The 12487-nt window shown below is 41.7% G+C and overlaps 1 protein-coding gene across 1 annotated transcript in view; it reads left to right on the plus strand.

Annotated features, from left to right (window-relative positions):
• Window positions 1–12449, plus strand: part of LOC123514572 — a 42480-nt gene extending 30031 nt beyond the window's left edge. The window contains exons 2-4 of the mRNA XM_045272532.1: window positions 10153–10386; window positions 10801–10866; window positions 11340–12449. Of these exons, the coding sequence (XP_045128467.1) occupies window positions 10153–10386; window positions 10801–10866; window positions 11340–11546 (507 nt within the window). The 3' untranslated portion in view covers window positions 11547–12449. The remainder of the gene's footprint in view (window positions 1–10152; window positions 10387–10800; window positions 10867–11339) is intronic.
• Window positions 12450–12487: the final 38 nt, after the last annotated feature.

Below are 12487 nucleotides of genomic sequence, written 5' to 3' on the forward strand. Positions count from 1 at the left end.
ATGAAACAGGAACACTTCATGACGAGGCAGGAAGAAGAAGAAGAAGAAGAAGAAGAAGAAGAAGAAGAAAAAAAGGAGAAGAACAATAACAACAATAGGAGGAGGAGGAGGAGGAGGAGGAGGAAGAAAAAGAGGAAAAGGAGGAGGAGGAGGAGGAGGAGGAGAAGGAGGAGGAGGAGGAGGAGGAATGAAACACTAGCTAACGCAAATTAAGAACAAACAGCAGCAAGAGGGAAGAAGGATTTAATGGACGAGGAGAAGGAGGAGGAGGAGGAGGAGGAGGAGGAATAATAAGAGGAGGAGGAGAGGAGAGTAAGAAGAATACCAAATAGCATAAGGTGCAAGTCTTTATCACCACAGTAACAGACAAGCGACTCTTCACCAGTAAGACTTGTTAATGTTAGAGTTGTTATCATTGCAGCTGTAATTATTTTGGATTTGTCGATATGATGAAAGGAAGTCGAAGAGAATTCATGATGATGCATGTAACATTCAAACTAAGAATTAATTACGTATGCAAGAATCAATGAAAAAAAATTCGTGAAAGGCCCAAATTATTATGAAAAAGAAAATGACGTGATCAATTTTAATTAAAACATGAAACATACAAGAATTAACATTAAAAATTCTAATCAAATATGACAAATTTAACCAGAAAAAAATATTCGAAATGCAAAAAGAAAAAAAAAACTAAAAATGATAAAATACATAAAAATTAACTTATATAAATTAATTGCTATTCAGGAATCAAAGCTCAGGAAAGATGCAATATGAACAAAATCACTCTAAAGATCAGGAAAATACACCAGACGATACCAGAACACTTTACGACACATTCAACACTCAGCTTTACAAAGAGAAGAAAAAAAATCTGATTTCATTATACAGATACAATGATACAATGACACAACAATACAAGAAAAATTCACATCATGCAAACTTAACTATTTTTTTTCTCATTATCGATCTTTTTTATTACACTGTCAGCATTATACACGGGCAATAATAGAGTGATTAGCATTGTGACTCCATGAAGGGAAAAAAAAAAGAAACAATTTGACTTTCTAAACACATCAACTCTTAGCTTGAAATTGTCTGCATGAGATGAAAAAAAATCAGAAAAAAGTCAAAATGCAGTTAATTTCTGATTGCAAAAAAATGTATTATTACTTTTATTTCATTAGAGAGAGAGAGAGAGAGAGAGAGAGAGAGAGAGAGAGTAACGATAAAGAGAACAGAGAGGCAGATAGACAGACAGACAGACAAATAGAAAGAAAGGCAGAGACAAACAAACAGACAAACAGACAGAGGGATACACAAACAGAAAGACAAGCAGGCAGGCAGATAGACAGATAAACGTATAGACAGACACTTAGACAGACAGACAGACAGACAGACAGAAAGGGACAAAGAGAGACAACATATTGCCGGAATAAACAATATGATTCTTTCTCATTTGTATTCGGACAGACAGACAGACAGACAGACGGAGAAGGATGCGAGGGAAGCTGAGACAGAAGTAGGAGGTAGCAGCAGTAGAAGTAAGGTTATGGGAACAGCAGCAGCAACAGGAGCAGCAGCAATGGTGGTGGTGATGGTGGTGGCGTGAGTTAGCGGTGATGATGGTGGTGGTGGTGGTGGTGAGCTGGGAGGCGGAGAGTCACCACCACCATCACCACCACCGCTGCCTCCGGTCCGCCACGCCGCCAGCTGCTGCGTGAGAGAGAGAGAGAGAGAGAGAGAGAGAATCTTTATACTGTCAAAATAACAACTGTGAAAAAATGTATAAACAAACATAAAAACCTAATCAGCAGACAATAAACACAGAGAGACAAACACACAGACAGACAGACAGACAAACAAATGTACAAATATAAGTGGACAGAATGATAATGCAAAATACCAACACACACACACACACACACACACACACACACACACACACACACACACACACACACACACACACGTAGTCAAGACACACACAGACAGGCGATTAAGAGGAACATTTAAAGAGAGAAAAAAAAAAAAAAACAGAGAAACTAGTAAACGAGGTAGACTGTAATAATTGGAAGAGAAAGTCATTGCGCCCAAAAACCAGACAAACACACACACACACACACACACACACACACACACACACACACACACACACACACACACACACACACACACACAAAGTGATTATTATAGGATTAAATTAACGTTTTGTGATTCACTCATAAACCATCATCTCCTCCTCCTCCTCCTCCTCCTCCTCCTCCTCCTTGTCTTCTGCACTTCTTTCTACCTCATCTTCCCTTCTTTCTACCTTCTCTTCTTCCCTACTCCTTTTCCTCCTCCTCTCCTCCTCCTCCTCCTCCTCCTCCTCCTCCTCCTCCTCCTCCTCCTCCTCCTTGCATTAATTCTCATTATATTCTTCATTATTCCTGTTATCTATATTTTTCATCTTCCTTCTGCTTTACCTCTCACCTTTTACTCTTTCCTCCTTTTCCCCTTCCTTCTCCTAACACTTATCTCTTCCTTCCCTTCACGTGACCTTTCTTTCTCCTGCTCCTCCTCCTCCTCCTCCTCCTCCTCCTCCTCCTCCTCCTCCTCCTCTCCTCCTGTCCTCTCCCTCTCCCCTACAAACACGCCACGCTTCCCGCCTTGCCTCACGCCATAACACCACCGTGGGAACAGGAACAAGATATAGAGACTCAGCTCCATACTTCTCTCACCTTCAGTAGTTTGCCTTCACATGACGAATGAACATAACAGCCTTTTCCTCTCCTTTTTTTTTTTTATCTTACTCTCTCTCGGTTTCATCTTAGCTATATATTTACTTATCTATTTATTTATTGTTGCCTCTCTTTCGTTGGTGTATATAAAAGTGGGGTTCTAGTTCTCAAGATTATCAGCATCCTGTATACATTAGTTTTATCGCTGTTCGGTATAAATACCTGGAGTTTTCGAGGGTGTTTTGCAAATTATGTTGATTACTTTTTTTCCAAGCTCTAGTGGAAGTAACTGGGGTCTTCTGAAGTATTTGTAGCTTATTTCCATTAACTTTTTGCAGATTCAAGTGGATGTAGTTGAAATTTTCAAATGTTTGTACCATTTCCAAATCGCTTTTTTTTTTTTTTTAACAGACAAGAGTGTTTGTATCCTATCTGTATTTGTTTTATCAGGCTTCAGTGGAAGTAAGCAGAGTTTTCAAGAGTGTTTCCATAATTTTAGAGACAGTTCAACAAGGACTCTGCATCACCGGTGAGGAAAAATGCATAAGATCTCGACTAATTATACATGTGGCCTTTCAAACTAGTCCTTATTAGAACTCGAACAGTTTCAGAATACAGAACCTGACGCAGACAAGATCCTTAAGGTTAGCAGTCAGGAAAAGACAACAAATAACGAGTTTAGACCCAATAAAGATGGATTAAAAAGGAGATAGAGAATAATAAAATGTCTTCTTAGAATTGCATATGAGTGGAATAGGCATAGTAATGAGGCAGTCACTGTTTTAGGGCTATAGAAGATCAGATGGACTTTTGGATAGAAATAATAGGTGGATGGTGTCTATATAGATATTTTTTGTTCAAGACCTATCACATAAACACCTATCGGTTCCAGCTTCCCTTACACTCTTAAATACAACCCGTAAATTCATCAAAGCTCATAAAAATAGTTCAACCGATAAAAAAAAAGAAGAGAGATGAAAAAGAAAAAAAATCATAATATACACTGACAAACCAGAATTGTCTCTTTTCTTTGGAGGGGGGAGGTGGGGAAGATGGGATTGGGAGCCTGGTAGTTGTGGGGAGCTCAAGAATTTCCGGTAAGGGAGAAATACATAGTTCCTTTTCCTATACCTTGAAATATTGACCTGTTATTTTGTCACCGTGTTCTTCTACGCTCATGAAGTTTTTTTTTTTCCTGTTTTCCTTTTTTTTCATTTTTATCTTTGAGGAGAGGTAAGGGGTGATCAAGCAGGTAAACGAAAAATACACCGTTCCTTTTCTTATAACTTGAAAGTTCAACCTGTTCTTGTGTTTTGGTGTTCCTCTACGCACTCTCGCTGGGTGCTCTCCGTAATGACGCACTGCCTTGGGTGGCCACTGGTAATGCTGCACGTAATGATGAGGAAAAAGTGAAAGAAAAATAATAGAGTTAACTGGACTGTGTAACTGAACCGCGAGAGAGAGAGAGAGAGAGAGAGAGAGAGAGAGAGAGAGAGAGAGAGAGAGAGAGAGAGAGAGAGAGAGAGAGTACAGTTAGGCGAGTGACAAATCCACATTACGTTCAATCAATTTGTCTTCTCGATCTCGTAATGCAAACCTTCTAATCTCAAGGCCAGCTGTTAAGCCGCAATGTTTCAGCCTCTCCGTAAATTAAGCTACCAAATTTCAAAACGAGACAATATGCTACAGCGTCTTAACAATGTAAGTTATACCGTTGCACAAAATAGTAAACCACCAAGCGTTCAGACCAGACATTAATCCATATGATCTTAGTAATGTGAAGTAAGCTATACATTTTCAAAGCCAGATAGCAGGTCAGTCACTGCATCAGTGTTGTAAAGTAAGCTTTTATATTTTCAACCCCAGATAGCCAGTAAACCAAGGCATCTACGTCCCATAATGTAAGCCACTTCATTTCAACCCAGTTACTTAAAACCACCAAATTAAAACCCAAAATGAAAATCAACTTCCTTTCAAGCCAGCGAACTATCAAGTCCCAAAGTAGGATAAGCCACGTCCTGTCAAGCCAGCATATCGTCATCTCAAAACCAGATGAGCCACTTCCTTTCAAGCAAGTACCGTCAGACCACTAAATACCAAACCCTAGATTAAAAGCCACTTGAAGCCAGTAATATAAACCAGGTCCTAAAGGCTGATAAACCACTGCAAGCCACTAATCTAAACCATCCATTTCCAAAACCAGATAAGAAGTGTCCTTTTAAGCCAGTAAAAACCAGATAAAAAAATACACTTCCTTCCAACCCAGAAAACCACTGTCCCAAACCAAATAATCCACTTCCCTTCACACCACTAACGTAAGCAACCAAGCGCCAAACACCAGACAGCCATGACGTCTCACACTGTAACGTTAGCTGACCATCAGGATCGCCACCCGTGCTCCGCGACCTTTCACCGCCAGCCAATGTGAAGACCTTGGCGAGGGAGCCGACGGGAAGAGGACTGGAAGCGAGATGAGCAGCGGCGAGGACGAGGGTGCTGCCGTGTTGTGACGTCAGTGTGCCATTACGGACCGTTACCAGAGGAGGCAGATGGCTCTTGTTAACTTTTATATGCTTTTTTTATGCGTATCGCTGCTGTAGTTCTTATGGCACGCAGCGGGGGACTCGTGGACTGGTTAAGGAATGTACTTATGTCTGGCACATTTTTTTTTATTTTCCTTATTTTTGATGAGGGGTCAAATATATTTAATGGTAATAAAAAGGGCAAAAAAAAAAAAGTCTTGAAGGTGCCAGTTCCCAAATAGCAATAAAACTCATAAGTTCATAAGTGTCTTGAAATCTCCCTCCACAAAAACAGTTCAAGTCAAAGGTAGGAGGAAATGTAAAAACAAAAATACAACACTCTATTTCTTTTGATTCTGCAACCATGAACATTAAACAAGTTAGGAATCGCAAAACCTGTTCTTTTAATTCTTTTCTCTTATAGGTGCTCAACAATTTACACTGTGTTTTTAGTAGCGCAAGGAATAAATAGAATGTCGTTATCCTCAGTCTCTCCGCGAGAACTTGTGAGAAGTGTGCCATGATTCGCGGTGATGTGCAAGACTCATCTAAAGTTCACAACTCTGTCCGGAAGGTAACCAGTCTGTGTGAATATCTTACGAACGGAACTCTCGAGAATTGTACTGGTGTGGTGGTGATGTGCAACGAATGTCTAAAGTTACACAAGCAAAGACTGTATGACACAACTCTGTCGCAAAGTATCCAGTTTGTGTGAATATCTTGAGAATCACGAGGTTATGAGAACTGTACTGGTGTGATTCGTGGTAATATGCAAGGCCTGTCTGAAAGTACGCAGCTCTGTCATAAAGCATCTAGTTTTATGGAAATATTATCAGAAGTACCGACGCGGTCTTAATGCTGTTTGCCAAGACTTAACCACTGAGCATACATGAACAGTCACACTAACACTATATTTGTGTGCTATATGGCGCCGTTAATAACTTAATGATACAGCATAACCTTTATACGCACAACGATGTTTACTCATATATAAAAAAAAAAAAAGTATTGGGCAAGGACTAGAGAAAGAAAAAAAAACCTTGATGTCCTTGTGGGAGGCAAAACTGATCACACAAACTTAAGCAGATGACGTGCATTCCCTTGTTGGCCTCACGTACATCAAAACAGATCACTGGAAACAAAAGAACACAAGGAAAGCTGCACGGAATGAGAAGACTCCCTCCCTTTACAACACCTGCCTTCCACATCAAAACAGACTACAAGAAACATAATAGAAGCTAGTAGGAATAGGTATACTTACATACGACAGCCTCTTAACAATACTTACCTATATGTCTCTACTACCTACATCAACTGCATCAACACAAACAACCAGAGTTTTTCGGAACAAGGGAGTGATGTCAATCATGCCATGCTTTGCATCTTTTTTTTTTTTTTTTTTTTTACGTAGGGAAGAGGGCCAGCCAAGGGCAAAAAAAGATAAAGGGACGTACATGTACACCCTACATGTGTAGCGGTCGTGACGCATAGTGAGTTATGATCCTGATACTTGAGTAATATAAGGAATGGCTAACTGCTTTTCCTCAATAATGACAGTACTGAATAACTGCAGGGGGAAATTTTTTGCAGTTTGAAACTAGGCTGTACTTTTTGGATGGTATTGTTTGTTGGCGGACAAAGGTTTAGTTCCCATACACAACAACAAGTTTTGAAAGAGTATTCCAGACCTGATGCATGTACGAGTACATGTATTGTCCAGGGGGAAGCGGCAGTTTTACCAGTGTAAAAGATTTGAATGCTTTACATTCCAATCTTTTACATAATAATGATAATAATAATAATAATAATAATAATAATAATAATAATAATAATAATAATAATAATAATAATAATAATAATAATAATAATAATAATAATAATAATAATAACAATAATAACAATAAAACAAAACTCAAAAGCGCCACATAACAAAAATTAACGACAACTTTTATTTATTTATTTATTTTTTTTTTTTTTCACTCTCTCCCCCGGTGTAGTGTAGTGGAGTTTCCCGATCCGGTATCACATGCCAAAGTGTGGCCCGTGACAAAGTGTTTAGTTGCGTCTTCTGCGCATGCGCGGCCCGGGAGCGAACGACAGACTATATAATTATGTCATGCCTATAGCTATGACAGAATGTGACAAGTGATATTGTGTGAATTTAAACAATTCGATTTTTTTTTTTTTTATATTACAGTAGCCATTGGCTTTCAGCATGTATCGGTGGAAAGACTAGTGCCTCACTATGGTAGAAAAAGAACCAAAGAGCAGAAATATCACTATTTGTTTGATATGGGTGGCCTAAAATATGCTGTGACTGAAAACAGTGTTAATATAGCTCATTTTTCAATGATACACTAAACATGGGTCTTGAAATGTATGTCACACCTTCTCCATAATCCAGTTGAACGCATCTAAACACTTTGTCACAGCCACACTATATCACGGGACACCGGTTTCCAGCAATGATCTCGGTGTGGCTGCGATACTATCAGGTGATCCGTTTCCGCGCCACCCCGCCAAATAGGTCTCCCTTCCTGACAGTCATACACTCCCTCGTCCCCAGCAACTCACCACCTCTTGTTGTATCGTACTCTGAAAAGTCTCTGATACCTCGCTACGTCACACCAGACTCAAACCGTTAGCACAAACGGCGATAAACACGGGAGCTACGTGCCATATCCACATTTATCATTGCAGTATTCGCATATACATTATATAACATTTCTTTCACTATTTTAGATGCCCATATCACTAATACTTCGTCCATTCATCATCAAACATTATTCATGATGTACAAATACGTCATAAATAACTCAAATATCCACATGTTTTGGCCTGTAACATCAAGATCAAGATCACTTGTGACGTCACGGCTTTTATGCCTTTTCGATTAAATGCCACTTTTTTGCCTAAAACAATGCTGGTCCGTATATTTCTCATGGTTTTCTTCAATTTTGAGGCCATTCCAAGGTATTCCATGCGGTACAACCTCGACAGAGTGACTGCTTCATAGAAAATTAGACGTCCCGCATCAGGGACGTCTAATTTTCTGTACTAAACTATTCTGTTGTGTTCCATCAAAGCTTTCGTCGTGTAGTGCCACCTTGCGGTGGGTTCCGGGAACATTGCGTCCAGAGAAACACAAGAACATGAAGGAAAATAATAAAAATTAGTAGATCTATTATGACCATCCATTAAAAAAAACCACCAATATATACAAAACATTTATATTGATAGAAAAGAAAATAAGGAAAGTTACATGAAGTCGATTAGCCCACACATGACAATCCCATTATGTTTTGCATCTCTTGTTCTTTTCTTGCCGCCCAGATTCACTCCGTTTTTCGCCCCCTATGACGGCCTTGAAAAGGAGGCCTTGTTTACGCTGTCCTCCAATGCTTGCCTGGCTCCTGTCACCCCGCCACAGTTCTTGTGTCGTCCTAGGGAAGGTTACCTGCACGCATGCTCTCGCCCTCACTAATGTTGGCGTTAGTATAGGCAGTAGCCTTATTCATTCTTTCTTTCGTTGTCGTTATTGTCAGTCGTTGTAGTACTGGGGTGGTAATAGTTGCCGTAGTAGTAGTAGTAGTAGTAGAAGTAGTAGTAGTAGTAGTAGTAATAGTAGTAATAGTAATAGTAGCAGTAGTAGTAGTAGTAGTGGTGGTGGTGGTGGTGGTGGATGGTGGTGGTGGTGGTAGTAGTAGTAATAGCAGTAGTACGTAGTTTAAGTTGTTGCCGTTATGACGCTGCAGTAGTTACAGTAGAGATCGCAGCAGCAGATATAATTAACGTTATTAGCAGCACAGTAGAAGCAGCAAGAATACGAGTAATTCAATACAGTAGCAGCAACAAGAATACGAGTAACTATCTTTGTTTTTGCTGTTGCTTTCGTTTCCCGCCACCAGCCCAGCCCTCTCTCAACCCTCTTTCACTACTAACCCACCAGAGAATTATGGTCATAATTTTCTCACACTTTCGCAAGGCAATTAGAGTAGCACACCGCAATTAACATTTTTACATCATCACGCGAACACCTGAGGCCAAAACACGCCGCCTCAGTGTGCAAAAGTAATTATCAAGCTGCGGACCACGTGGCGGGCTGTCACTTCACACCTGCAGACCCTTAACGTCCACATAAGGAGTAAATGTCACACCACCCGCGTCAGTAAATACAAGCCTCGTCTCACACCACCACCACCTACAGTCCAGCGCTATCATTATTCCCCTAAAAAGCACGCAACTTGAACTGGGAATTATAGTAGTGATAAAACAACACAACTCCTTTCTCTAACGTTCCCACATGATAAAATATAGTTCTGTTGCTTTATCTTCTTACCACATTTTACTTGTCCTATCAATGAACTAGAGTTATTGCAAAAATCAGCTTATCACGCCACTAAATCCAGCCAAGACTGTTCTTTAAATATTTAGGCGTTTATTTCAGCTACTTTCAATATGGTGTAATGGCAGTTATTGGAGTCCTAAGTTATTTTTCCTTTCTTATATGGAGAGTTCAAGAATTCTGGACCATCAATAACAAAACAGCCACGAGAACCTAATTAATCACCCATGTGTCCTCTGAAAACAGCTAAGCGTTTAAATACACACGCTAGGCGGCTATGAGATGTAAAACGTGGCTCTAGTTACAAGACTTCCAATACCCTGCAGCGAACAACACTCGCTTCCTACCAAACTTACATTCCCTGCATGCTCTCTTTCTCTCTCTCTCTCTCACTCTCCCTCTCTCTCAGTACCCTCTCTCATACCTCGCCCCACGCTAAGGACCCAGGTGTGTGTGTGTGTGTGTGTGTGTGTGAGGCAGGCATGTCCCACTTTTTCCAGATAAACTTAAAGACAAGATTGTGATTTTGCCCTGGTCTTCACGCACACCTCTCCTTCCTCACCAGTACTTCATGGAACGTGAGCGCGGCAAGGTGGTGGTTTACTTGACGACTCTGGGCATCGTGCGGGACACCTACGAGCGCTGCCTTCGCATCCGTAAGATCTTGTGGACGCTGCTGGTGCGTTTCGAGGAGCGGGACGTGTTCATGGCACGAGACACACAACTGCAACTCCTCGACCGTCTCCACTCCAGCCAGGTCTCCGTGCCCCATGTGTTCTTGGAGGGGCAGTACCTCGGGGTATGTGCAAAGAAGGTTTCTCTGTCTATTTTCAGCGCTTTTTCTATTGTCTTTACTCTATAAGAACTAACCAGCGCTTTTATTCTTTCGTTTCTCTAACGGGTAAACTGTGAATATTTTTCCCACAATCTATTTGATCTTATTCTCATCACCATACTCACTCTCACCTTTATTTTATTCATTTTAATGCAAGAAACAAGCTAGCAGCTTTACTTCTCATTTCTCTCTCAGGTAAACGCTATAAGAGAGAGAGAGAGAGAGAGAGAGAGAGAGAGAGAGAGAGAGAGAGAGAGAGAGAGAGAGAGAGAGAGAGAGAGAGAGAGAGAGAGAGAGAGAGAGAGAGAGAGATAAAACTATAGAGGAGGAAGAGAAGAAGAGGAGGAGGAAGACTAATATTTGCGTTGGCTTTTCCAGGACGCGGAGCAGATCGAGAGACTGAACGAGTGTGGTGAACTGCGCCGCCTCCTGCAACCTTACCGGGTGTGTGTGTGTGTGTGTGTGTGTGTGTGTGTGTGTGTGTGTGTGTGTGTGTGTGTGTGTGTGTGTGTAATAGCAACACCTGTCCGTCCGTCTGTCTGTTTGTTTGCGTGGCAGTCAGTCTGTCTATCAAGATGTTTGTATAAAACTGTACATTTTTCTCTATTCTCTCCAGTGTTTCCTTATTATCACTCTATAGTTACATTCTGTCAAATGAACTAGAAAGTGTGTGTGTGTGTGTGTGTGTGTGTGTGTGTGTGTGTGTGTGTGCGCGCGCGCGCGAGCATGAGCGAGTGCGTACGACTAGATAGTTTATTTAAATCTCTATGGACCACAAAAATACAAAGATTAACAAATAATCAGTATAAATTATATAACTAGAAAAAGTTTTCATAGAAAGTTACACATGCATGCACACACTAGCAACAGTACATCCTTCCTCAACCTCTAACTCAATTTCTCTTCCCTGCGTACAGAGGGCGTGTCAGGTGAGCCCATGTGACACTTGCGGGGGCTTCCGGCTGCTGCCCTGCTCGGTATGCAACGGCTCCAAGAAGTCTGTGCACCGCAACGACTTCACGCTTGAGTTTGTGGCGCTCAAGTGTTCCAGCTGTGACGAGTCGGGCCTGGTGCGGTGCTTGGAGTGCGCCGAGGACAAGGACGGGCTGGAGCGGCCGGCGTGAGACATCCAGATCCGAGGGAACGAAGAAAGGAAGGCTTAGAGGACTATACATGGATGAGATGCAGTGGAGGAGAAAGGGACGGATGAGATGACGCAAGACGCACGTGGAGTTTTTATTAGTGCCTTAAGACGTGTTCGTATTGCTGTTTAGCCAAAGGGTGCGTCCATTACTTGTCTCTCCACGCACCTGGCGCCGCCGCATCTGGTCCGCGCTGCTGCTTACTGAGTGTTACGCTGTTCAACTCCAATTCATGTGTTTTTGGTGTTGCCTTTCTCCTTCCTTCTGTTTCCTCAGCCACTCTGTCACGCAGTATCTCATTCACTCCGTCCCATCCTTCCACATTAGAGCCTTCCTGCCACGAGTCACGTAATCCATATCTTAACATAGGACACAACGCGCGAGACCAATGACAGCTGTGATTAGTTACGGGAGTCAGATGTATATGTCAGGAATACGAGTACTAACCAACACGCCGCGGAGCCTCACAGTGACAGGAGTAAGGGCCGGGCGAGGTGGTCGGCTCTCAGTGTCACTCAGATGTCCCCGTGCCGACCACCACCGCCACCTTTGCACATCAGTAGAAGTGTGACGTTTACCGGGCCTCGCTCCTGTTGGTCTTGTGTCGCCTGAGTGCGCCGCTAAAGGCAGGGAGAGCGCACGCAAGAATAACAGACTGAGAAACAAGGAACCGATAGTCTGTTAAATAGTGTGTGATGGTTAGTCCTCCCGCCTTCAGTCCCCTTACCTGCGGCGCGCCCGGCCACACAACACACCTGGCGCACTATAGCAATTTAGTGTTATGTTTCTTCCCAGGTCGTATGCTGTATGTATATTTTTACTTGTACGTATATTATAATTTTTTTGTAGATCGTTCTTCACTTAATAAAATGTTATATATAGACACTGGTGCTCTCATTTCATCGTCTCCTGAACTAAATTGG

The sequence above is a fragment of the Portunus trituberculatus genome, chromosome 38 (genome assembly GCF_017591435.1).
Source record: "Portunus trituberculatus isolate SZX2019 chromosome 38, ASM1759143v1, whole genome shotgun sequence".
Taxonomy (NCBI): Eukaryota; Metazoa; Arthropoda; class Malacostraca; order Decapoda; family Portunidae; genus Portunus; species Portunus trituberculatus.